Here is a 25,783-nt window from a genome sequence, read left to right on the forward strand (position 1 = left end):
TCTGCCTACCCCATCCCCTGCAGCACTGCTCGGGGGAGGGGCACATGGCTTTATTGAAAACTATAAGGGACACAGACAGCTGCCCCCCACCCCATCTGGCAGGGGCATTTGTGTCCCAGTTCACCAGCTGGCGGGAGCCCCAGGGCCTCACGCAAACTTCACAAGGCGGCCCATCGTCTCTGCAGCTTTCATGCGCACCTCAGGTGCGGGGTCCTTCAGCAGCAGCTGCAGAGCTGGGTGGGGAGAGGGCACCAACGTCTGAAAGAGCCCCCACCCCCACGGCCACAGCGCACTGGCGCCTGCACGTGGGGCCGCCACCCTGTACACAGGCTCTACCGGGAGGCTCAAGAGCAGCGGAAAAAGCGTTTTTCCTTTTTTAGTGTTTTTAAGCCCTCTTGGAACGCTTCAGAAGTTTCCGTGAATTACCAGAGACGATGAGGTCACCAGTGACAGGGAAAAATCCTTGAAATCCAGGAAAATCACTTAGTTCCCCCTGGTGCCCACAGGGCTAGCAGGGCCCAGGAGGCCTTAGGGCAAGGGTGACCCTCTGGGCCCAGAGGGGAAGGGCAGCGTGCCATCTGGCACTGTGGGGGGAGGGGCAGATCACTCACCAGGCACCAGCAGCTCCAGGTCCACCTGGTGTCGCTGCTCAGGGTCTGCGTGCAGCACCAGGAAGCCTGGGGGAGGGCACCGGTCAGGGGTGGGGGTGGGGCTGCACCGGGGGTGGGAGTAGGGCCAGGCCTGCGCCTGCTCCTGCTTACTTACCCGTGAACATGGGGGCTGCGGCCCGCACATCCTCCCAGCTACTCTTGAAGTAGAAGAGGTTGGTGCTCACCAGGCGGCCCAGCAGGTCAGGGAAGTGGTGCATCTGGGACAGAAGCCTCGAGTCAGGCCGCTGGCGGCACCCCCCAATCTGCCCTCCTCAACGCCACCTCACCAGGTGCTTGCAGGTGGTGTTGAGGAACTCGCCGAAGTGCAGGCCACGGCCCTCTTGCAGGTGCTTGTGGAAGGTGGCCGTCAGCTCCTCACACTCTAGGTTGGGGCCACACATGCGTAGCGCAAACCTGCAGGCCTGTGGGGCAAGGCACTGAGAACCCTGCCTGCGCCTTCCCCACCCCTTCTTGCCCCAGCCCCAGCCCCGGGCCCCCACGCACGCCGACCACAGGAGCCTGGGGGTCTCGAAGGTGCAGCATCAGGGGAACCAGTGCGCTGACGCTCTGTTCCTGGAACACGTCCTCACAATCCCCTTGACAGGCCTTGTTCAGGTGCCCAAAGAGGCAGATGGATGCCCGCCGGAACTCCGTCTTCTCCTGGGGGCAGCCAGGAGTCACCCCATGCCCCGACCGCTGGCCCACCCCCCTCCCTGTGTGGGGACCATGCCTGCCCGAGAAGTGGGGGAACCCCTCAGCCAGGGCCAATGGGAGTAGCTGGCAGCTGGGAACAGGGGCACTGCAGTGGGGGGCCTCAGCCCTCCCCCTACGCTGTCAAAGAAGGGCCGGATGCGGATGGCGACATGCAGCAGCGCAGAGCGCAGGTCTCGAGGCTCCAGCAGTTCTAGCAGCCTGGCCAGGCCCACCATGGCTTCCAGGGCCACCAGGCTGTGCAGGTCATCGGCATCGTCCAGCCCACCAATGAGTGTTGTCAGCAGCTGGGGGCCATGGGCCCGAACCTGAGTCACCACAAGGGCAGGCTCCTGGGTCTCTGTGCGTTGGGCGGGTCCCTGGCTCCCACCCCAAGCTTGGCTACTGCCCGGGCCGAGTGCGCAGGCCCACCTTGTCAGGGGAGCCGGAGGCCAGGTTGGCGAGACCCCGGAGCACCAGCCGCCGCACGCTGGGGCACGAGTCTGCCTGGCGGGCTGCCAGGTGGTCCAGCAGGGACTCCAGCAGCAGCAAGTCATTCGCCACGTGACTGCTGAGTAGCTGTGCAGAGAAGTTTTCAGCCGCCTGCCCACAGCCTGTGCAGTGCCCTGCCCCCACCCGGGCTGGGGAAGGGCTGTCACCTCCACAGTGGAGTGGATGTGGCTAGCCAGCAAAGAGGTCCCAGCTGGCCCAAGCACCTAGACACCTCATAGCTGCTCCATTCAGAGCTGCACACCTGGGTCCACAAGGACCTATCCCAAGCCCCCCATTCCAGGGCACATGCGGCAAGATCCACGTTCACCAGGGCCCATGGCTATGGTGAGGAGCCACCTGAGTCCTTGGGGGACTGCCCACCCCTCCTCGGTGGGAGAGGGTGACTACAGCCCTGCCCAGCTGCCCTCAAGACTGCATGGGCCTAACCTCTGCCAGAAAGGCCGTGGAGGTGATCCTCTGGATCCTGTATGTGCTGCTCTGCGTGGCAACCAGGGCCTTCATTACCAGCGGCAGCCGGGGGCCTGCGTGCTCCGCCATGGCCCTGGAGTGGGCCAGGAAGGTAGAGGGCTGTGCTGCTGTCTGTCCACCCCTTGAGGTACAGCCCCCCCACTACCCTGGCTGGGGAGTCTGCAGGGTTTGGGTTCCCCATTCCATCAGGACAGTCCTCTCTGGGCCCCTCTGCTGGGAGGGTTGTGTGGGCCTGTACTTTCTTTCAAGCGCCCTGCTCACCTGGCCAGCCGGGTGACACCTTCCTCGTGGCCCTCAGAGCTCCTCAGCAGTTCCCAGCCACCCTCCAGCTCCAGGTGCCGTACCACATCCTCGCTGCCACCCCTCAGCAGCATGGTCTGCAGCGTGTCCACCGCAGAACTGCAGAACACAGCTCATTTTCACCCCGGGAGAGTCTCACACACACACACACACCCCACCCCCACCCCCCAGGGTGAATGCAGGAAGCCAGCTGGGGACCCTTGGCAGCCCTCTTTGGGGACTCCTGGGGAGTGGGGGACTTACAGGGTTGCTCTGGGGCAGGCTGCCCACGGGTAGTGGCAATGCTCCCTGGGGGAGGGCATGACTTCCTGGTCAGCAGCTTCTTGGCTTGCCGTCAGGACTTTTATTGAACACAAGAATGATGGAGAAATGACTCTGGCAGATTCCTGAGGAAGGGTACCCCAGGCTCCCCTGGGCTGAGCCAGGGTCTAAAGGAGGAAGCCATGTGGAGGTGGGGGGGGAGATCTGCCCCCATCCTATGGTGCTGGGCTGCTGGCCAAGGCCTTCATCTTGCCCCATTTGCCTGTCTGACATGGTCAGTTCTCTAGGGCCACTTCAGTGTCCCTATCCCATGAGGCTGGTCTACCTAGCAGGGCCATGCCTGGGGTCAGGGCTGCTTGGACTCCCATGGCATCTGCCCTGCAGGAGGGGCTGTCGTCCTGCACAGGAAATGAGCCTGGTGCTGCAGCCTCTCGGGGCTGTCTGGGATCTGCTCTCAGAGTCCAGCACTGCACTGCCGCCTAAGGTTGGGGTGGGGGCAGCCCACAGGGCCGTCCCTACTGCTGGGAGAACTGCACACATGTGGTGGGCGAGCGGGTGTGTGTGTGCCCAGGTGTGGACGGAAAGGCAGAGTGTGTGTGAGGATACATGGGGGTCAGACCTCATGTGCTGTTAAGGGGGAGAGGTACAGGACAAGCTTGCTTTGGGACCTTGTGATTCATACCCTATGGCTCTGGGGGGCAGGGCCTGGCCCTGGGCAGCAGCACATGCCAGTCACTGCCCAAAGCCCAGCATCCTCACTGCCAGCATGTTCCTCATTAAAGATCAGCTGCTAGTGCCCCAGATCCCACCCTCCTGAGGAACACTTATTCCAGCCAGAAAGCTGGGTCCCAGCCTAGGGACCCCATGAGAACCAAGCAGAAGCCCATGTGGTTCCTGGCAGGGGGTGTGTGTGAGGAGCACCTGGGGGAACTACGGGCTTGCAGGGTCAAAGTGTCTGCAGGGCCCACCCACCTGCTCAGTCACCTTTGGCTGAGATCTAGGCTTGAAACTGTCCTGGGTGACAAGAGGCCTCAAGGGCTGGCTGGTGATGAGCAGCAGGGGAAAGTTCTGGCCCCAAAGGGGGCTGCTTCTCGCATGCCAGGCAGGGCCAGCAGAGGTGGAGGAGAACACCGTGAAGGTCAAGCCTGGCGGGCAGGGTCAGCTGCACCCAGCTAGCAGCACTGCACCCCCAGGGTGCCGGCCCTGCCACTGCAGAGGCCACAGGGCCCAAACAGGAGCCCAAGCTTTGCCCACTTCAACAAAGTCGGGGCACAGAGTGGGGCAGGGCCTCTGCTGAGGTTCTGCCAGAGCTGTGCTCTGAGTATACAAAGCCAACACTGACGTGAGGACTGAGAGGCCCTGTGCAGAAGACCCAGCACCTCAGTGCACCCCAGATCCCTCAAACTGCTGCTGCAGGAAGCAAGTGGGCAGCCAGAGAGGAGGGCCAAGCTCAGTCTCTGACATGGGAAGGGTGTGTGCCTGCTACAGCGCTGCACACCCATGTGCACACCTCACAGATGTGCCCACAGTGCACCACCTGTGCAGCTCATATGCACGCATCCCTGCTTACCTGCAGGGCTCCAGACTCCGGGTGGCAGGGGGGGCCCCAGATCTCCTCCTCTCCTTGGCCTGGAGGCTGCGGGGCAACTGGACACCCACAGAGCAGCTGACCCTCAGCAGGAGGGTAACAAAGAGCTCAGGGTAGAGCTCCAGCACTGCAGCCCCCGAGGCGGGCACGGACAGGACCTCGTAGAGGGCACATGTGGCCTGGGAAGAGTGGACCCATTAGAAGTGCCACCCCAGCGTTACCCAGCAGCATCGATTAGCCTGCAGCACCTTAGGGACCCCCTCCCCCGGCCTGTGGCCCTCAGGCGTCTGGAGGTTGTGATCCCAAGGGAGTGGGGGGAATGGCCCAGGAGGTGGGAACTGGGCTCCAGACCATCTGTTCTCCATGCTTTGGGGCTGGGGGGAGAGGGATTTTCACAGCTGCTTTACTGCTTAAAAAGTGGCCAGAGTGGAGCAAGCTGGGTCGATGTTTTCACAGGATAAAATGCAGAACCTTCTCCCTGGGGAAAGCCGCCTTAGAGGCTTTTACAAGCTTAACTCTGGCCTGCAGGCTCAGCTGGCGCACCCCTCCCACCCCAACGCAGCCGTCAGGTGGCACAGGGGTGCACCCGGAGGGCCTGGGGCACTCACGGCAAGGGGCAGCACTGTGGCCACACGGTCAGGGGCACTGCTAAGCAGGAAGGCTCGGCTCTCTTTGAAAGGGACATCCTTCCTCATCTTCTCCAGCAGTAGCTCCAGCACCTGGGCCGTGAGGCTCGGCTCCACAGCCAGGGCTCGCCACAGGGTGCAGGTGTGACTGTGGCAGACAGGGGTAGTCACCTTGGGGCTGCCAACCTCTGAGCTCCATGAGCTGGCCCTGCTCTGACCCTGGGAGTCTGCACACAGCTGCCCGGGTGGTGGGCAGAATGGGAGGAAGGCAAGAGGATGGTTCCGGGACTGGATGTGCAAGCCAGGTTTGGGGGAAGAGTCAGGCTCATAAAGCAAAAGGCAACGCCAAGGGGCCCCACTGAGACCAATGGGACAGTGGTGCTCAGACACGAGCAGCGAGCAAGTGGCGGGACTGAGACACGTGGCGGGACTGAGACACCCGACGAGGTAGGAAGTCCTGAAACCAGATACAGCTGGAGGGAGAAGCGTGTTGCAGCCCTTAGACATGAGAAGCACAGCACCTGAGGATGATGCCAGACACAGCTCAGCACAGGACATCTGTGATTCGGTCCAGACAAGAATGCCTATCACATGTCCACCTGGAGTTCCAGAGGTGGAAGGTGGGCAGGAGAGGCTCTGAGCCTTCCAGGCTTGATGGAAGATGCCCACAGGCAAGGCCAGGAGGATGGGACACCCCCATCCCCCCAAGATCCAGCAGCCTGTTCCCTTCAGCTGCAGCCTTGGTAACAGTGGCACTGCCAAGTGCGCTCCAGCTGTGGTGGCCCTGGATGCTAGATCCTACGGCAGAGCTCTAGCGGGGTGGTGACACGAGGACGTTTCTGACGAAAGTGTCACACACACACACACACCGCGCAGGGGCAAAGTTGTCGTGACCTGGGAGTGGGGGGAGGAGCAGGGCAGGGCAGTGTGTGTGTCACAATCAGGCCTCTGAGGCCACATGTGAGGACTACATCTATGTACACCAGGGACGTGGTGCATTCCAACAAACCCTGCCAGTGGACACCAAGTTGGAACTCCACGTGACGCTCCAGATTGATCCCAAGATAGCCCCCTTCCTTGATTGTTCTTAGCCATTACAGGGTAAAACTCACCCTCAGCTGACTCGACCACTCACTGCCATCTTGTCAGCTCTCACTCCTAGTGAGCCGAGAGGGTTTCGGGGCTGCCAGTCTACAGGAACAGATGGCTAGTAGCAGCTGGTGGATTTGAATCACCGACCTCACCGTGAGCAGAGCATCAGTGGCAGCAGAGCCCCTCCTCCTCAGCTGACAGGCCATGCAGAGAGGCGGAGCTGGAGGAGGCCATGTGCACAGTGAAAGGTAACAGACAAGAGCTGTTCCAGGCACAACTCTGCAACATTGGGGAAAGACAAGCAGAGGCTGGACAGACCCGAAGGCTGACCAGATGGGAGAAGTGACCAACACGGATGGATGAGTTTGACAGAGGATGTGTGTGTGTGTGTGTTCACTTTTTCTTGGAGCCCTGGTATAGTGGTTACACGTTGGGCTGCAAACGTGTGGTCAGCAATTTGAAGGTAGGCTGTAGGAGGCCTACCCTGGTGTTCTGGTTAGGTGCCTTTGAGTGGGTTCCTACTCAGCAACCCTAAGCCCCAAATCGCAAAACACCATGTGGTCCTGCACCATCTTCACAATTGTTATGTGTGAAGCCCTTCTTGCAGCCACTGTGTCAGTCCACCTTGTCAAGGGGCTTCCTCTTTGTTGCTGCCTCACTTCCCCAGCCCCCACCACTTGGCAAGGATGCCCAAAGTACGCTGTGAAATGAAGTCCCCCCATCCTTGCCTCTGTGAAGCATCCTGGTTGTACTTGTTCCAAGTAAGACTTGTTTGTTCTTTATGCAACCTATCTTCTTCACCAACACCACCGTTCAGACACATGGGTGTCTCTGCAGTCTTCCTTACTCAACATCGAGCCCAGTGGTTCTCCACCTTCCTAATACCGTGACTAATACAATTGCTCATCTTGTGGTGACCCCCCAACCATAAAATTATTTTCATTGCTACTTCACTGTCATTTTGCTACTGTTAGGAATCAAGCAACCCCTGTGAAAGGGTCGTTCGACCCCCAAAGGTCACAAGCCACAGGTTGAGAACCACTGGTCTAGCCTCTTTAGAGTGTGCACCTGACCCAAGCCATGGTATTTTCAATCTCCTTGCATGCGTGAAAAAGGTGGACACTGAAGAAAGAAGACAAGGCTGATGTGTTTGCAAGCTGGTGCTGGTGTTGGTGGCCTTTCCTGCTGCTCCTGGACACCGACGTGAGAGCAAGAGAATCTGGGCTCACCAAGCCCCCCACAGCTCCCAGCACCGCCGCCCAACCGGAATGATAGCCTGCACAAGTCCACGGACACCAAGGCCAAGGTCTGCTGACGGGCCGGGCCTGGGCCCGGGAGCTGCTGAACTGCACTGTACACGTGCTACCCATGACGGGAACGAGGGGAGAGCAGAGCACAGCGAGCAGCAGCCACTGGACACCAGGCGCAGAGTGAAGTGAGGGTGCGTGTGCGTGCGCGTGCACACACGGGGAACAGTCAGAGGATGCAGAAAGAGCAGCGGCGCAAGGAGGAAGCAGGAAAGCACGTGACCAAGGTCCAGGCGGCATGCACTGCCAGGTGGCTGAGGGGGAAAGGCCTGGTGATCTGCTTCTGTAAGGAGGAAGCCATAACATCTGATGGGACTGTGTTACTCTGTGACATGTCCACACTGAGCGAGAGCAACACCAGGCAGCCCCTGAGCAGAGTCACACAGAACGTGACGCAGGACGGAGCCCGACACCGGCCTGAGCGCAGGGGCTCAGCCAGAGGAGCCTGGAGGCACCGCCCGCAACAGGAAACAACGGCCCGGCGGCACACACAGAGGGGCCATTTGGTTGACAATGTCCAGCCGCTGCTGCAGGGCAGGGGGACTGGGCCAGGTATAGGAGTGGGGGGGCCCTCCCTGGGGGCCCAGTGAGCTGATGGGGGAGGGGGTGGTCAAGGGAACCAGGGTCGCACAGTGGGGTGGGGGAGGACTGCAAATCGCAGGCTACTGAGGGTGCTCAGAGGCTGGGGTGAGGGCAGGGCAGCTCTAGGAAGCACCAAGAACCACTGTGGCTCATGTCCACTGTGACACAGCTGATGGAGAGGCCAGGACAGCCTCATGGCTCCAGGAGAGGGTAAGCAGGGGCCCTCGGATAGGGGGTGCAGACCCCTGGGGCCTGCCATCACCTGAACTTGACCCGAGGCTCCAGTGAAGAGAGGGGGGAGGGTACCTGTCGAAGGGCAGGGGGCTGCCCAGCAGGCTAGCCACAACAGCAGCCTGGTGCTGGGAGGCCAGCAGGTACACGCTGTGCTGGGCGGCCTTCAGCACGTGCTCCTCCGGGGCCTCCTGCAGCTTGGTGCGCAGCACATTCACAATCTCCGGTACCTACGGGGCAGCCGGGGGCTCAGCATGACCATGATCAGGCATCCACACTCACTGCTCCCTACAGGCAGGACCTGCACTGGCCCTACACGACCTGATGCAGGCCATGGCCGGAGGGGCAGATCCTCAGCTGAAGCTACATCTCTGAGGACAACACAGTGGTAAGGGGTCCAAAAACCCAAACCACACTCACACTCCCTGCCATCGAGAGCCATCAGGACAGAGGAGAACTGCCCGCCCCTGTGGGGTTCTTAGACCCCAACTCGTGATGAGTAGGGAGCTCCATCTTTCTCCTGCAGAGCAGTTGGTGGTTTTGAATTGCTGACCTTGGAGGGCAACATGTAACCACTACACCAGGAAGCCACATCTCAGAAAACAATACAGAGGCAAGGAGCAGGACTGGACAAAGGGAAGGCCAGCTGGCCCCCACCACACCCTCAAGGGTGCCACTCTGCATGCTCCTGTGCACCACAGGGACACCGACCATCCTGGGAAAAGAACAAAGGCAGGCTCTGAGGAGGGCCTGATGTCAGGGCACAGGTAAACAGCTCTTTCCTCCCCACTTGCGAAGGGTGCTGCTGCCACTGGCATGTTTCCCTCACGGCCTGCGCTGCTGCTCTCAGCACTCGGCTCCCCCTGGCTTAGATTTCCACAACTCTTGACCATTAACCATGAGGCATCTTGTTGTGGGATTTTGAGTTTATCCTGTTTGCAACTCACTCGGCCTGTGGAAACGATGGTGGTGGTGGGTGCGAACAACCAACGGCGGCGACCCTATGCACCACAGAGACCGCCCAGTCCTGTGCCACCCTCCGGCCAGGCTGGAGCCCACAGACACAGCCACTGCGCTCACCCTTCTGGGGTTTTCCTCTTTGTCACTGGCCCTTTACTTTGCCGAGCATAATGTCCTTTTCCAGGGACTGGTCTCGATGACCTGTCCAGATCCTTGTGGTGCGGCCTCTCCATCCCGGCTTCTCAGGAGCACTCTGGCTATACTTCTTTCAAGACAGGTCTCTCGGTTCTCTGGCCCACACACGGTCCTCTCACCGCGTTGTGGGATTTTGAGTTTATCCTGTTTGCAACCTGTTTGCGGTCCTCTCACCATGAGTCGCCAGCACTGTGATTCAAACCTGCGGAATCTTTGGTCTTCCTTATTCGTTGTCCAGTTTTCACATGACCGTGAAGACCCTGGTCAGGTGCATCTCACTCCTCAAAGTCACGTCCTGCTTGTGAGCGCTCTCCTGTGCTCTGTGCAGCTGACGTCCCCAGGACCTGACTGCTGGTGCCACGAGCACTGTGGATCCAAGCGAGTTGGCATCCTTTAGAACCTCAACAGCCATGTTCTCAATTCATCATGATGGTATCTGCTGGTCCAGTTGGGAGGATTTCTGCCTTCTCTACACTGAGCTGCAATCCACACTGAAGGCTGCTTACATCTTTGCAAAATGTGGGAAACCTCTAATACCTTTTCAGCCACACTCGCCTTTTCCCCTCGCTCTGGGTGCTGGGTGCCTGAGGCCCGTTCACATGGTATTGTGCTCCATTGGCTCAGACTCTGCACTTCCTGTGGTCCGACCTCCTGCTCACTGATTCTCTCTGTGGCCAGTCAGTGTGTGCGCTTGCTTCTAGCTGCTGGCTTGCCAGGTGCTTAGCAGATGTTCTACCCAAGGCCATCATGTCCCGCGGTCCACAAGCTGACTCGGTGCTGCTTCTCAGTCTGATGACGGGAGCCCACTGCATGTCCCACTCACATGACGGCACAGCAGGACAGACCACCTGTCGATGTTGCCCTCTGGGGTGTTACCCTGGGTGTCGCCCCTGCAATATGTTTTGCTTTCCTGCTAAGAGCCAGCACAAGTCCCCTCCCACTAACAGAGACCTCGTGCCTTTCCTGGGCCCCTGCCACCCACCCACCCAGCCCTCTCTGAGTCCAGCCTCAGAACCTCCAACACCAAACTTGGGCCGGCAGCCCCAGCAGCGGGGCTCCGAGGAGGGTCAGCACCTGTGAGGAGTCTGCCGCAGGGCCTGAGGCACAGACCAAGTGAGAGGCACCACAGGGCTGAGGGGTACAGGTGGCAGGGCAGAGGCCCCGGAAAGAGTGGGCATGATGGTGCAACACCACCCCTCGGGCCCCGCCCCCGGGGTCCCTGCCTGCCTTCTCCAGTAGCACTGTGCCCCGTTCCTTCAGGAGGGAGTTGATCATGACAGTGGCGGCGCGTGAGCAGTTCTTGTCAGGGTCCCCCAGACTCTCGAACATGGTGAGCAGGAGGCTGATGAGCTGACCCGGTGGGAGGCGCTTCCCTACGATCTGGGAGGGCAGCAGTGTCACAGACGGGGGCGGGGAGGGGGCAGCAGCAGCACTGGCCGGCATAGCCCTGCTCCCGGGAGGTGTGCACCTGAGCAATGCTGTGGCAGCTGTGGAAGAGCACGGTGAGGTCGGGCTTCACCAGGCCCTCCTTGAGGGCCAGGAGCCGCTCGGTCTCGTCATCCCTATAGTCTCGAGCGAAGCCTGCAGAGACAGGGCAGGGGTGGTGGTACGTGTGTGTCTTGAGAGTTTGTGTGTGGCAAGGGGATGAGGCCCCCACCCTGGACTCCACCCAGGCAAGGGCTCACCTTCATAGCCCAGCTGGAGGTAGAGCAGCAGATAGACGCAGTTCACAGCCTCCTGGCGGGTCACTGGCCACATGTCTGCACAGCGTGGGGCAAAGAGGCCGACAAGGAGGCCCAGGTTGTGGAAGGGCACCAGTGCCTGCAATAGGCAAAGACCAGAGGGAGGGCAGGACAGCATGAGCACCCACAGGAGACAGCCCTGGCCGTGTCCCGAAACCTAGGTGAGGAAGATTGTGCTGGAAACACAGTCTTGCCTGCAAGGTCCCTAGGGAGCTCCCACTCTCCACAGATAACCAGTCCCGTCTACCTGCGAGGCGCCTAGGGAGCCTCGCAGCACCCCACACAGAAAGATAAGTTGTAAGCACACTAGTCTACCTGAGTCCATCAGGAGGGAACCTGCCTGGAGATCACGGCCAGGCTGTGGTTCACATAGTGGACTTGGCTGGCAGCAAGGGAAGATAGCCAGGCAAGGGGATGCTTGGATCCACCTCTGCTGCCATGCTGGGCCGTCCCTCCCCAGAAGGCAGATTCCCGTGAGAGAGCAAGAGGAGGGACTACAGAGAATGTGAGCCCACTGGGTCCTGCCTGCCTTTCAACCTTCCCACAGCCGGCCTTGGGCCCTGCCCCTTTGCCCACCCTCCTGGGAGCAGCCCTTCCCCTTTCTAGGCCCTAAGACACATGCCCAGAAGCCCCACATCTCTGAGCCCTCTGGTCTCACCCTGAGTCCCCCAGAGCTCCCAAGAACACCCACCCTGCCCCCTGCAAGTCCCTGCCAGGACGCAGCACCATACATTCACTCAGTCCCCAAAGAGCCATGGACGAGAAAGAGGGCCAGGGCCGGGGCCACAGAGGACTTTCGCTGGAGCACTGCTGTCACCAGTACAAGACAGAACTCCGGAGACAGTGGGACGACAGAGGCCCTGCCCACATAGGCGCCAAAGGTCTGCTACATTTGAAAAACAAAACAAAACTGACACTAGGGAAAATCTGTGACCATCCTGACGGAGAACAAGGCCCTGTCCAGCCTCCTGCCTCTTGACCACAGTCCTACTATATAAGCAGAGGTGACCCATTGCCACCAAAGCAAAACCCAGCCATGTGCTGAGGAAGCTCCAGGCAGAGGGAGGGCCCCCGCGAGGGGGCGCAGCACAGGAAGCCACAGAGTGACCAGCCTGTGAACATCACAGAGAAAAACCAAGTTCGGAATCCCGAGTAGCCACTGTCCTGCTGAAGCAGTACCAGGCATTGGACAGCGGAGGCAGCCACACCACAGCACACAGCTGCCCACCAGACGCGCCTGAACCAGGGCTTGTGGGAGAGGGCACGGCTGCAGACAGGTGGCGAAGGGGCTGTGCTCTGGGAAGAAAGGTCCCTGGTGTTGTTGATGCTGTGGGCTAGACGTGTGACTGCTCAGCAAAAGGTTGGAGGTTCAAACCCACCAGCCTCTCTTCAGGAGAAAGATGAGACTGTCTGCTCCTGTAGAGATTGGCAGGCTCAGAAACCCTGCAGAGGGCGGCTGGGAACTGGAATCCATTGGATAGCAGTGAGGTACTCAAGGGTACCACTGTTTACAAACTAGCCTGCCTGTCAAACACACACCAAGCCCAGTGACAACTGTCCTAAGACAATTCTGACTCAGATTGTGAGAGGTTGTCAGCTAATGGGTTTCAACAGCCAACCTTGCAGTTAACAAACAAAAACTTACCTGACAGCCCCACCCAATTGCCCAGGACTGTCAAAACTTCTCCGAAGACCACCAGACCAGAGGCCCAAGGTGAGTCCAGCAGCAGATTGAGCATGAGAGCAGTCAGCACCCTCAGACAGCGCCCAAAGCAGATCCAAAGTATAAGGGGCCAAAAAAACAGGTGGCCCCAGAAAGCACTCTGTTGCCACAGCTTCAACATGACTTTGCATGTCGGCTAGAGATGACCAAAGTAACTGGAAGGATGGGCATAGGTTGTAAGCAAATTCAGCACCACTGTATCAGGGGAGGCTCCCAGAGCCAGTCCTCCGCACTGGACTGCAGAGCCCTCAGCTGAGCCCCCACCCATGCTGCTGTCAGGCCCAACCTCACATCATCTTGACCCTGGAGGGGGGACTAGGACAGGACATGTGCCAAGTTCAGGTCTGCACGAATCCCAAGAACTTACCCTCTGGGAAGAGGGTTCTAGCCCAGGGCAGGTGCGATGGGCCTGGAGGGGAGGGAGGCTGGAAGGCAAGGCCTGGACACTCACGCTGACATGCAGGTGCTCCAGGAAGTACCGCAGCAGACTGGCACTGACGCCCATGGCTCGCTCCCGCTCATGACCCCGAGGTGACTTGATCCACGGGCTCAGGTGCTGAGAAAAAAGAAGGGTAGGGGAGGTACTGTACCACAGGCTGCAAGGGGTGCCTGAGAGCAGGGCGCAGGCCCAGGCTCGGCATACCTCCACCATGACCTGCAGGCCCTCGGGGGTCATGTTCCGTTGTAGGACACTTGTCAGCAGGTCCTCCAGGGCATGGATCGTGTCCAAGTACAGGGCCTGGGAGATACGAGTGAGGCCACTAGCTCCCTTGTGTGCCCCCACCCACCGCATGGGGCACAGGGGATGGGCACACACCTCCCAGTCGCTGGTACCATCCCCATTGGACTCTGGCAGCAGGGACATGACACTGTGCAGGCAGCCATGGGTCATGTCTGCCCGCACCTGCTCCTCCAGCGGTGGCTCCAAGGAGCTGAGCGGCCAGTCAAGGGGCCACCAGGGCAGTGGTAGATGCCAGCCAGTACAGGGCCAGACCCCAAGTGGGTCACAGCACCAATTGGCCTCACACGCACATCAGGCCCAGGATGGCATCACACTCCTAGTGTGCACATCTGCACACACACGCGGACACACCTATGCAGACACATCTATGTGTAGGCCAGTGGGCACATGCGGGGGGAGGGGGCGCGCGCGCACACACACACATTGATATATCTGTATGCAGACATGCATACAAACCCCTACATGCACACACTGACACACCCACATGCTAGCATATTCACAAGACGCATCTACATAAACACTGATGTAACCCTGAGCCGGTGGTGCACAAATGCGCTTCCCTGCAGCAGGCGCCCCCTAGAAAGGATACACAAGGAGCGTGCAGGCCATCATGGCCTTCTTCCGCAGGGGCGTCCTCAGCACGTCCTGGGGCTCTGCCCGGATGAAGTCCTGTGAGGGCAGCACCAAGCTCAATTCCTGCGGGCCCAGCTCCTGGGGGCCCAGCTCCCTCCTCAGAGGTCCTCCCACAGTGAGCTGGCCTCCTGCCTGCCCCTCCAAACGCACATGGCTGGGCTCTCACCATCATGTGGGCCACCAGTTCTGCCTTCTGAGAGAAATGGAAAGCGCTGGCCTGCGGGCTGCCACAGATGGCCTGGCTGACCATGCAGACACTCTGAACAAGGCACAGCTTCAGGGCAGGGTCCTGGGGGAACAGTATGCTACAGGGCCTGCCTCGCCCCACCCCCTGCACAGAGCTCCCCACTATCAGAAGAGGCTCAAGAAGGGCCTGTCACCCACAGCTAGCAGTGGCCCTTCAGCCTGCCCAGAGTCACACTTGGACAGGAAACTGTAGCACACCCTAAGCTCAGTTCTTCCTCCCACAACCTGGGATCGGGGTTTCAGCCGAGGGGTCCCCACTCCCGGAGGGTTCCTGCCATGTTGCTAATAGGTGGTACTGTGTGCCCAGGAGAGGGGTTCTGGGCAGGGGAGCTCCCCCAACTCAGAGTGGGCCAACATGCTGTGTGTCTCACTCCCAAGTGGCCCAGACTGAGAGCAGGAGGCTCAAGCGTGCGGACCCAGCCAGAGGCGGCTGAGCTCACCAGGTTAGTTCCCAGGAGCCTGACAGGAGGGTGTTAGTGTGGCTGGGGCAGAGCCAGAAGAGATGTGTAGCCATGACATAGTGGGTCCCTGGGGGGGTTCCCACACACCCCCAGGAAGGGAAAGTGGGGCCCCTGAAGTGGTGTTCTGGCACGTTCCTCTGGGCTAGGCCCAGAGGTCCCAATACATGCCCTCTGGCTTCTGCCCACAGCCCCAACCAAGCAAAGGAGGGGAGCGGAAAGCAGAGGTGGCTGCCCTGGCACCATACCTTGGTTTCTACCTTTATCCCCAGAACCTGAACGACAGAAAGCAACTTGAGTCACAGGAAAGCCCCGTGGGAGCGCTCCTCACCAGGCAGGGCCCAGCCCACCTTGGTGTTGAAGTACTGGAACATGTTCCGCAGGACGTCTGCCTCCACTCGGGCCAGCAGCAGCTCTCGGGGGGCCTGCGCAGCCACGTGCCCATAGCACAGGATCAGCGTGCTCTTCACCTTCTCCACCTCACTCTCATTCCGGTCCTGGAGTCAGAACACCGCCGACTCAACCAGGACTCCCACCCACGCCAGGGCCAGAGCTCCAGCCAGTGAGTGCATTCCAGGAAGGAGGCCTGGAGGTAGTCAGCAATGGCTGAGGCACCAAGGGCCCCAGAGGCCCCTTGACATTAAGGCCAGAGGGCAGGGCTTGGGGACGAGGCAGACAGGTAAGTGAGACACACCTGAGGGGACACTTGGTGCCAGCCTTCCTTAAACTACTGGTGACGGCACACCCGTGCTGATCACTGGGGCAGTGGTATGCCCACACACCCTGGCGGTCCGGGTGCCCCTTCACTACCTCGTTCCCAAGTGCAGACCTGCCCTCCTGCAATAAGGACACAGGTCCCAGAAGGGGTGGGCACCTTGCAAACCTTGAAAAGGCTTAAGATGCCAATGGACTTCCGGAACACCTCAGATCGCACAAAGTCCTCCAGCTGGGCCAGGCTGTCGTCCAGGTGCGAGATGGCACAGAGGCCGAAGCAGCAGGCCAGACCCTGTGGGTCACACATGGCTTGCACAGGGCAGGGGAGCAGCCAGCTTGAGGCTGGCCACAGTGGTCCTAGGGAGAGTTGGGGGAGGCACAGAGAGTAGCCCCCGCCCCACTTCTGTGTAGAGGCCTGAGGGCAGAGCAGCCTCCACCCCTACCCTGGGGCTGGTCTCCAGGCAGCAGGGCTGGCCCGCCTGGAGGGAGAGGCCCAACCTTCGGGGGAGGGTCTGGGGCTGGCCGGAGAGCAGTGCATCACAAGTGCCTGTGTACACACATGCACACACCAGAGGGCATGCACTGCACGTGTGTGGGCTTGTGAGCCCGCAGAGCCTTGGAGCACCTCTCGATCGCTCTCCTCGTGGTGTCTGGCTGTCTCCAACAGCTCCTGCAGGCGTTTCCTCACCACCTCCTTGCTGGATGCCGCACCGAGGGTGGTCCCGATGCACTTATACAGGAAGCTCTGCAGCAGGACAGAGTGCAGTACTCACCTGGGAGCAGCCTCAGCCACAGCCCTGGAATGGCCTGAGGAGGCCGAAGCGGCCAGGCCAAGAGGACAGCCCTGGTGGGCGTAGGGCTGGCTCACAGGCACACCTTCTCCTGGGGCACCCCGTGGTAGCAAGGCAGCTGCTTGCACATCTCCAGGCTCAGCTGACAGACCCAAGTGTTGTCAGCCACGACACCCAGCGTGTCACGCAGAAACTGGGAGGGCAGGGAGAAGAGAGGAGAGGTGAGGTGGGGGCGGGCCCAACACCTTGGGTTCCGTGAGGGGACAGCCCTGGTCTGGTCCGCCTCTCACCATCAGGAGCTTCTCCTCCCATTCCTTCTGAGACAGGGTGGCCTCCGTGTGTTCTAAAATGACAGGACACCCGGCCCTGCTGCAGCCACAGGGCAGCCCTGCCCCTCCCCTGCCCCGCACAACCCCAGGCTGTCCCTCATGATGCAGCAGGCCTTACCAGCCAAGTGCTGCAACAGCAGGGGGACAGTGGCCTCCCACCTGGGGCCCAGCAGTGGGTGGATATGGTGATGGAGGACATGCAGCAGCCGTAGGGAGGCCACCCCACGGCCATCCCCCACGTAGGGGTCAGAGGACACAACCTGCGAGGGAAGTAAGGAGCACGCTGGCTGAGGAGGCCCAGACACCCCGGCCTGCCTTCAGGCTTGGCTTCCAGAACAAGGAGTGGCACTTACCAGCAGTCGGGTGGCTATGGCATAGGGTGACGGGAAGTTCCCTGAAACAAGAGTGTGAGGGTGTCATTAGGTGGGAAATCCAAGCCCAGCCCTCCCTGGTCCCTGGCCCTCCCTAGCTCCTGCCCCCACCCACCCACTGGGCCCCTGGCACACCCCCTCACCCCACCCCCCCTATGACATGCTCACCACTGGACTCATGCTGGTTGAGAAAGGCATCAGGACCAGCCCTTTGCTGCTGCTTCTGGGCCAGATATGCCAGGCTCCGGCAGAGTGGGGTTAGCGCCCCAGTGAACTGTACGGGTGTCAGAAACTCGAGCAAGTACGGCCAGAGCACCTGGAGACAAAGTGTCTGGTGTGTGTGGGCAGGGGGCCTAGACAGGCAGCACACAGCTGCCCTCTGGAGGAACAGCAGCACCCACAGGAGATACACCAAAGCTTGTTCCCTCCACAGGCAATATATTCCCAGTATCCCTGTCCCAGCTTGGACAGAGAAGGCAGCAGTGAGCAACCTGCACCCATCCCACCCCACCCCACCCGCACGCCCCCCCCTCCCTGCCCAGGGCTTGCCAGGCTTAGGGAGACACAGGCTGACCCTCTGCACTTCCTGAGGGACTGAGAAGGCCGACCACCACCCACCTACCTCATCCTCATGCTCTGGAGGAAAAGGTATAATCACAGGTAGGTGGGACCCCCACATGGGAGATGCCCTGGGCTGGCCAGCAGAACCATGCACTCACACTGCTCATCCGGTCCACCGTGGTGCTGATGAGGTAGAGGGTGCTGATGCTGACAGCACGCACGCTGTCTGCGGGGAGGTCCTCGCTACCAGAGCTCTGCCTCTCAGACTGTGGACAAGGGTTGTGTGTGGGTGGCGACAGGGGAACAATGGGCAGCAGACAGACTGCAGTCACCCCAGGAAGCCCAGTTCAGAACCCAGCTTCAGAAAGGAAGGCAGCCAGCACTCAGTGTTTTGGAGGGACGGAGGCCAAGGGCTTCATCTGCCAGCGAGGGAGGCAGCAACAACCTGGGAGACCCTCACAGCCCCCATCTGCCACTGCAGCCCTCCAGAGGCAAGTGGACACTTCCAGAGTGCCTGTGATGTCCCTGGCCCAATGAGGAGGCCGAGAGCCCAGCTCCAGGAGGCTTCTCTGCAGGTGCTGTGACTGTTCCCTTGCATGGGAAGCAGGTGTGTGCAGCAGAATTTGTGAGGGTCACCTCAGAGGGAGGCACCTGTGAACACATCTAAAGACCAGGGCCACCAGAAGCCAGAGCCGGAGCCCTGAACTCTACCTCCCAGCTTCCCAACCGTCGGATGGTGACCTCTGCTTACTCCTGCGACGGCAGCCAAGCAGACACATACCAACAGGAAGACTTTCGTTTCTTAAGAGCGTTGAAAACACCAGAACCCCAAACTCTGACCCAGAAGGGAGAGTGACGGCTGGAGCTGGTCAAGCAGAGGTGATAGCAACACAGAGGCCTTGAGTGACAACTTAGAACAGTGGTTCTCAAACTGTGGGTCGTTCGACCCCCACATCCTGTGGGTCGTGACCCCTTTGGGGGTCGAACCGATTTATAATGGTAGCAAAATTACAGTGATGAAGTAGCAACAAAACTAATTTTATGGTTGGGGGATCACCACAACATGAGGAACTATATGAAAGGGTCGAGGCATCAGGAAGGTTGAGAACCACTAACTTAGAGCATTCTCCAAGAATCCAACAAGCGTTTTTCCATGAAACAGGCCATGGGAGTCAGCGTGAAGGTAAATCAGACTAACACCAGGCAAGGGCCTGAGGCAGGCCCATGAATGCAGGAGAAGACATGCATGAACGCATGAGCACAGGCATGTGGGGACACATGAGTGAGAGTTATGGATACAGGAACATGTGAACGCAGGAACATATAAGCGAACAGGCGAGCACAACATATAAGCATGTGAACACATGAACATAAGAACACGTGCATGTAAACTTGTGTGAACACAGGAGTATGTGCCCGGTGGGCATATGAAAATATGAGCATGAGAACAAACATGGACTTGAACAAGATCTAAGCGTAACAGGATCTAAGCGTATGAATGTATGAAAACAAGAACCCATGGGATGTATGAGTTGTGAGCATGTGAATGCTTGGACACAGAAATGGGTGTGGACGACTGTGGGAACACAGAGGATGAGCATGTGAGCGGTGACCTCTGGGGAAAAGCCACAGCTGACACCACTCTGGGTGTGAAAGAGGAAGGCTCTGACCTGCGGAAAAGCCCCCACCTGCTGGTCAAGATCAAGGTTCACACTTGGGCAGAGGCTTTCCTTTCATGCAATCAAGAACACCCAGGGAGTGGTGGCATGGGTGGCCCCAGGCTAAGACCTGCTGGGAAGAAAGGCCTGGTGACTCACTTCCAATGAAGTCCTCAAGGTCACCAGTGTGATTTGGGACCCCCTGCAGGCGGCAGGATGGGACAGCTTCCCCTTCCCCTGTGCCCAGGGCGACCCCCAGTTGGGCAAGTGCTGGCAGATAACTGCAGCAACAGTATGCCATGCCACACCTGGGACAGGCACCAGGTCACCGAGACCACCCACCTGCCTGGGGGGGTCCTCACCTGTGGCTCGGGGGGCAGGGCACACTGCTGCACAATGTACTCCATCATCGCATGGCCTCCAGGCTGCTCCAGGTAGCCGTGGTGGGCCATGGCGCTGATCACCTGCACCACTGCCCTCTTCACCTGCCACAATAGGGGAGCCAGAGACCCGAGACACAGTTCCTCCAAGTCCTCCTGGGAGGTAGTGCTTACCCTTCCCCATCTGTCCCAGCATCCACCCCACCTTCACCCACAGCTGTCCCAGCATCCACACCCCACCTTCACCCACTGCTGTCCCAGCATCCACACCCCACCTTCACCCACAGCTGTCCCAGCATCCACACCCCACCTTAACCCACAGCTGTCCCAGCATCCACACCCCACCTTAACCCACAGCTGTCCACCTTCACCCACAGCTGTCCCAGCATCCCTCCTCCCATTTGCTGAACCGAGGCTACATGGAGCCTCTCTCCAGCTTGGGTCTTTATAGAGGAGAGCTTCTCCAACTGCACCTCTGCATCCCCACTCAGGCTTCCTCCTCCCTCCGTCGCCTACTTCCGATGAAACCACCTGGCTCCCACAAAGTCACCCTGTGAAACCTCAAGACCCCAGTCCCATCTACTGGACCCTCAGCATGTTCCTGGCCCCCACCCGGAGGGCTGGGCCCTTCGGCTTCCCCTGTGCTGTGTCCTCCAGGGCTAGGGTGATGAAGCGGATGAAACAGCACCCTCCCCTGCCTTCCCCAGCAAGCAGCCCTCCTTCTGGAGCCTTCCTCTTGCTGCCCAAGCCACTGCCTGGTCTCTGGCCTGCCCCTACCCTCCCAGGGCCTCATTACCTTGTTGTTGGGGTCCAGGAGGGGCAGCCGCATAGAGGAGATGATGAACAGTTTCCGCACTTCCATCTGAGTGGCTGCAAGAGACCTGAAGGCTCAGAGCCCCGCAACACAGAAGAGGCCGACGCGCGCAACCCCCACGTGCCAGTCATCACGGGGCCTCCCTGTCCTCAGCCCTGGCCACCTGGGGACCACACGGTCCCCTCACAAGGCCCCCCGGGGCTACTTTTCCTCAGCTCTCGGTCTGACACCCAATGTAGACCTGCACAGGGTGGCTACACCCCTCTGGAAAGGGCCAGGGCAACTGTTTCTGGTCGATGATGCTTTTCCCCAACTGGGCTCACCAGAGAGGCCATAGCTCACCGGCCCTTAGGGACCGCCAGTACTCCCAACAGGGACAGTCTACAGACCAGCCAGCAGGGACGTGTCAGACATGGCAGGGTCACAGAAGCCAGGGGACAGGATGGCAGGAGAGTATTTTCTGGACCCAGTTTGAGGAGGCTTCTGGCCAGGTGCGCCCTGCCTGGCTCTTGGGGGTGGGAATACAGCAGGAGCAGTGGGCTCCCCCTGCACTGCTTTCCAGTAATTTCCAGACAGAGGGGGATCACACAAACCAGGAAGCAGAGCCCCTGTCGGAGGATCCCGGGAGGGCCCTGCTCATTCCCTGGAGGACCAGGACGTACCAGCAGAGTTGATGACGTGTCTCAAGACCTGCAGGGAGCCCACACGGGTCCGCTCACTGGTGATGTCCAGCTTGGGCAGTAGGAAGGCCAGCACACGGTCAGGTGAGAAGCAAGCTGCAAAGCCGGGCCGTCAGCCCATGCTGCCCCAGCCCCGCTTGGGAGAAAAATTCTCCAAGAATGGGCTGGGGTCCTGGCTCAGGCCTCTTGGCTTGCTGTGCCTTGGCCTAACAAGGCACTGTCACTGTGTCCCTTCCCAAGAGTGAGGCTGCAGGCATGAGTCCCCATGGGACCACCAGCAAAGTGGGACCTCCACACCACCCAGAATCACCCCAGCTGTGGAGGATAGAAGGCCCAGAATGCCAGCCATGCCCGCTCCTCAGTATTGCTCTGCCAGAGAAAGGTGCTCTTAAGAGGCCAGCAGGAGTTCAGTGTGTAGATTATACACACTTGGAGACCCACTAAAGGTTTTCACATGATGGGGGTGGCCACGGGGTCCCCACATCCATCCTTCTGTCCTGGCTCGAGGCCATCCTGAACAGCCCCGCCGCTGTCCCCCTCCCCCCTCAGCACAGTGAAGACTCTCCCCCACATCACCCTCACCCCTGCCCCCCCTCAGCATGAAGACTTTCCACCCCCAGGGCCCGGCCCCCAGCCCCTCACCCAGCACAGTGAAGCAGCGCAGCACCTCCTTCTGGTTGCTGACCACTAGGGGGCTGGAGGACTCCACAGGCACGCAGACCTGCTCCAGGGCAGAGAGGGGGCAGAGTCACGGGTGACCTTCCCCTCAGTCACCTGGCCATGGGGAAGGGATGGATAGATGGACATACACAAGCCCTGTTAGCCCTGGAGGCTCCAAGAAGTCCTGCCCCTGCCCTGCCTGTGAGGACGAACCCCCCAAATAGACCGGTCATACAGGAGACTGGCTCCTGTTCCCCTGGGTGGGCAAGCTAGCCGGAGCCTCTCGGCCTCTGCCGCAGCCCTTGAAGGGGACGTACATTTCTTCACTGACAGATCCACCAATTAGAGCTTTTTACCATTCTTGTGCCTGATACTTAGAGCCCTGTTAGCAGCAACCCAGAGCTGAGGGGCACTTGTCAGTGCTCGGGCCACAGATCCAGGCAGCAAGGACTGGAGGACTGGGGGGCTGGGGGGAGGGCAGGGGGCCTTCTGCGCTCCTCCCCAGGAGCTACCTACGGGTGCGGCCTCCACGCCACGGCCTGCTGGCACACTGGTGTCCAGTGGCTGGCCTGGCCTCCTGGCTTTAGTCTCCAGTAGTGCATGTAGAGCCGACTACTGGCCAGGTCAACAGTTCCCACTCACCCGTGCGCCCAGACCACACCCCATGTGTACTGAGGGACCCCCCCCCACACACACACACACACAAAAGGGACTTGCAGCTGCCCCTGGACCCAGCATGCCTGGCTGCCTACTGATATGAGCAGTACCTGTTTATAAGGCCCCCCCCCAGGGGCAGTCATGCTGTCCCCCCAAAATATGGCCACCCACACACCTCAACCTGCCCCGTCTGAGGCCTGTCTCCTCACCTAGACACTGCAGCAGCCTCCCACTGCCACCTGTCAGACACCAGGGAGAGTTCCTCCAGGCCAGGCCCCCTGCCCAACACCCAAGCACAGGACCCACTTCTCTCAACAGGGCACAGTGATGCCAGCCCCTCCAGCCCCACTGAAAACCTCACTGTCTCCCCCACAGCAAGGAACCCTGGGCTGGATCCAGAAAATTGCCTCCTCCCAGGGCAAGCGTGCCCAGAAGCTGGACGGGCTAGTGGCCAGAGGGCTGAGGGAGCAGGACTGCCAGGGAGAGGCAGTAGAGGGCTGAGCAAGAGGGTCAGATGAGGAGGTGGTCAGCAGCACAGCCACGTGTGCCAGCAAATGCCCATCTGGGTGCAGAGACCCAGGCAGCCAGCGACGGGCAGGATGCTGCCGCACCAACTTGGAGGACAGGAGACAGTGGCCAGGGACAGGTTCATGGGGAATGTGTGCCCAGCCCCTCGGCCCACCTGGGCGTGCAGGGCAGCCAGGAGTGTGTCGAGCTGGACCTCCAGTGTACGGCTGCCCACGCTCACGGCCGCCTGCAAGATCTGGCCCAGACTCTGCCAGCAGGAAGAGGGGCCGTCAGCTGAAGCTGAAGCAGGGCCGAGCCCCTCATCAGCTTCAACCCCCCGCCCCTCAGGCTGAGCTCCGACCTCAACACTGCAACACAGCCCCGGCAGGGCTGAGCACTCCACCCACTCCCACTAAGCGCACCTTGGAAATGGCGAAGGCCTCGGCGTGCTTCTTGTAGAGGGCAAGCACTGCAGGGACGAGCCTGGGGAGCTGCTCCTCCAGCCGCTCACTGGGCAGCAAATGGCTCATGGGGCCCAGGGCCTCCACCACCGCTAGCCGGAGCTGTGGGCAGACGTGAGCCACACATCAGAGCCACCCCAGACACGGGCATGCTCAGGGTGAACACATACTGACCACAGGGTGACCAGAGAGGAACCAGTGCAACAAGAGATGGTGTGAGTATCTACTATCCAGCCCCCACAGTGCTTAGGGTGGAGGAAGGGGTGTGTCGGGGACCACTGAGCAACAGGAGCCATTCTCGGGAGAAGGGCAAGGCTGCAGAACCAGCCACTGGTGTGTGGGTGACGCACTTTTGGGGGGAGTCCCACATTGGGGGCCCTGTTGCTGGCCCACAAACCCTGCCCTCAGGGAGACGCTCAGTATCCCAAGGGGAGGGGCTCAAGCTACAGACAGGGCCTGAGTGGAGGCCGGGTTGGGCAGGGAGGGTGGCAGACCTTGGCCTCCCGACTCTGCAGCCAGTGGTTGAAGAGCACATCGTAGGCGCTGAAGACGTCGGAGGAAAAAGTGTCCTTCCTGACAGTGGGGTCCGGGGCCTGGTCCAGGTTGGCCAGGTACTCCAGGGTACTCTCACTGAAGTGCTGCAGGGCTGCAACAACCCAGCAGGGGTGGGTGGGGGTGGGGGCATGCTAGGTAAAAGGGGAGCTGGCCTGAGACCATCAGCCCATTCTCCCAACATGCCTCTCTTCCCCAACACCCCAGAACCTGATGCTTCCCAGGGTGGGGTGGGCAGCATCTTACCTGAACAGAACACCACCCGCATAGCATCCTGCTTGGCCATGGGCAGCATAGGCAGCATGGTGCTCAGGATGGAGGTCAGGAAGGGCACCATGCCAAACACTGCAGGAGAGGCTGTTAGCCCCTGGACGACCCCTCTCCACCCTCCTCTCTTGACCGCCACTCAGGGTAGGGTTCACAGCAGATCAGGGCAGGAGGGTGCCTACCGTTGGCTGCTGCCAGGCTGGCAAGCGTGTGCACAACAAAGTGGTGGGGCAGCAGCCCAGGCTGGAAGCGGCCCAGCAGCTCCTCCATCACGGCGTTGATGAAGCGTGTGCCCACTGCCACGAGGACACTGCTGGCTGCCTGCTGCCAGTCGAGGACCAGGTCCTGTGTCCACAGAGCAGAGTCTGAGTGGACACCTGCTCTAATAGGGGCGGCTGAGCCAACCACATGCTACCGAGGGGCTGCCGACTCAAGGGTTCTCCACCGAGGGCCCACCACTACTGAGAGGGGCAGCAGCCCCTGAGTCCCACAGCCCCGATGCTGGGCCATCCTCCACAGCCTCAGCCGGCAGACGCTGACAGCCCATGTTTGCATGAGGGTTTGGACATTTTGTTCTTGGGTTGTTTCCCCCGGAAAATTATGGACAAACCCTCACAGGAGGGCAGGTGACCCCAGACAAAAGCAGCACTCAGTGCCACTGCCCAGGCAGATAGCTGGGGGGCCCAAACGGAGCTCAGGCTCACCTTGGCCTTCGTCATCTCATTGGAGGCCAGTAGAATGACAGCCCTGACCATGTCCTTGTCAAGTTCACCGATGTGACTGCGTACAATCGCCTCCATGGCCTTTAAGATCATTGCCCGGTACGGGTGGGCCAGCTACAGGGAGACAGCAGGAGGCCAGGTGGGCCAGTGGAGGGGAGATGCTGTGAGGGTCCAGGATGGTCCCTGCCCCCAATCACAGGGGAAAGGAGCATCTGCCTGCCTGCCCAGTCTCCGGGCCCCTCAGGGCCTGCCTGAGTGCCTGCGCAGACAGCCTGGTTGCTGCCCCCCACCCGCTGCATAAAGCACCATAGGTGTCCTGGGCCTTCCTTCTCCTACAGGGAGGTTAAGTGGTCTCCTGGCCTCAGCTCACTGGCCCAGCTGTATCATAGCTCACTCCTGTGCTCAAATTGGGACCCTGAACTGATCAGTGGGTTTGAATTCACGGGGCCAGGCAGCTGCCCCCAGGATACACTGGGTCCCATGTTGCCTCGTGTCCTCACCAGTGAGCAGAGTCACTTGAGAGCAAGGACTCCGGTGAAACCCCTTGAGGTGATGGAGTGGCAAGGAGTACCCTATTCCTGCACACTCTATAAGCCTATGCAACCTGAGACCAAGTCCATGTTCCTGGATCCACAGAGGCCACACAGCGGGG

At 60.2% G+C, this 25,783-nt stretch overlaps 1 protein-coding gene across 5 annotated transcripts in view; it reads right to left on the bottom strand.

The window, feature by feature from the left end:
- MROH1 (maestro heat like repeat family member 1) overlaps positions 1-25,783 on the bottom strand; it is a 26,757-nt gene continuing 974 nt past the window's right edge. The window contains exons 3-42 of one of the 5 annotated variants that reach the window (XM_030887922.2): positions 25,114-25,245; positions 24,592-24,754; positions 24,389-24,487; positions 24,085-24,236; positions 23,552-23,692; positions 23,305-23,397; positions 21,948-22,026; positions 21,288-21,401; positions 20,608-20,681; positions 19,794-19,916; positions 17,932-18,039; positions 17,381-17,528; positions 17,195-17,235; positions 16,960-17,101; positions 16,803-16,855; positions 16,598-16,705; positions 16,347-16,466; positions 15,891-16,013; positions 15,358-15,504; positions 15,256-15,282; positions 14,470-14,592; positions 14,260-14,339; positions 13,746-13,860; positions 13,572-13,667; positions 13,380-13,484; positions 11,149-11,284; positions 10,932-11,044; positions 10,691-10,843; positions 8,384-8,538; positions 5,079-5,244; positions 4,453-4,649; positions 2,583-2,720; positions 2,280-2,394; positions 1,773-1,919; positions 1,481-1,669; positions 1,155-1,310; positions 938-1,072; positions 766-868; positions 612-677; positions 1-233 (exon numbers count right to left, since the gene is read on the bottom strand). In XM_030887922.2, the coding sequence (XP_030743782.1) occupies positions 148-233; positions 612-677; positions 766-868; positions 938-1,072; positions 1,155-1,310; positions 1,481-1,669; positions 1,773-1,919; positions 2,280-2,394; positions 2,583-2,720; positions 4,453-4,649; positions 5,079-5,244; positions 8,384-8,538; positions 10,691-10,843; positions 10,932-11,044; positions 11,149-11,284; positions 13,380-13,484; positions 13,572-13,667; positions 13,746-13,860; positions 14,260-14,339; positions 14,470-14,592; positions 15,256-15,282; positions 15,358-15,504; positions 15,891-16,013; positions 16,347-16,466; positions 16,598-16,705; positions 16,803-16,855; positions 16,960-17,101; positions 17,195-17,235; positions 17,381-17,528; positions 17,932-18,039; positions 19,794-19,916; positions 20,608-20,681; positions 21,288-21,401; positions 21,948-22,026; positions 23,305-23,397; positions 23,552-23,692; positions 24,085-24,236; positions 24,389-24,487; positions 24,592-24,754; positions 25,114-25,245 (4,761 nt within the window). In that variant the 3' untranslated portion in view covers positions 1-147. Of the gene's footprint in view, positions 234-611; positions 678-765; positions 869-937; positions 1,073-1,154; positions 1,311-1,480; positions 1,670-1,772; positions 1,920-2,279; positions 2,395-2,582; positions 2,721-4,452; positions 4,650-5,078; positions 5,245-8,383; positions 8,539-10,690; positions 10,844-10,931; positions 11,045-11,148; positions 11,285-13,379; positions 13,485-13,571; positions 13,668-13,745; positions 13,861-14,259; positions 14,340-14,469; positions 14,593-15,255; positions 15,283-15,357; positions 15,505-15,881; positions 16,014-16,346; positions 16,467-16,597; positions 16,706-16,802; positions 16,856-16,959; positions 17,102-17,194; positions 17,236-17,380; positions 17,529-17,931; positions 18,040-19,793; positions 19,917-20,607; positions 20,682-21,287; positions 21,402-21,947; positions 22,027-23,304; positions 23,398-23,551; positions 23,693-24,084; positions 24,237-24,388; positions 24,488-24,591; positions 24,755-25,113; positions 25,246-25,783 lie in introns of all 5 variants that reach the window. The other 4 variants (XM_045296131.1, XM_030887927.2, XM_045296227.1 and 1 more) reach the window with 4 other exon arrangements.

The sequence above is a fragment of the Echinops telfairi genome, unplaced genomic scaffold (assembly GCF_000313985.2).
Source record: "Echinops telfairi isolate 266 unplaced genomic scaffold, ASM31398v2 ScPeMD7_1;HRSCAF=3_0, whole genome shotgun sequence".
Taxonomy (NCBI): domain Eukaryota; kingdom Metazoa; phylum Chordata; class Mammalia; order Afrosoricida; family Tenrecidae; genus Echinops; species Echinops telfairi.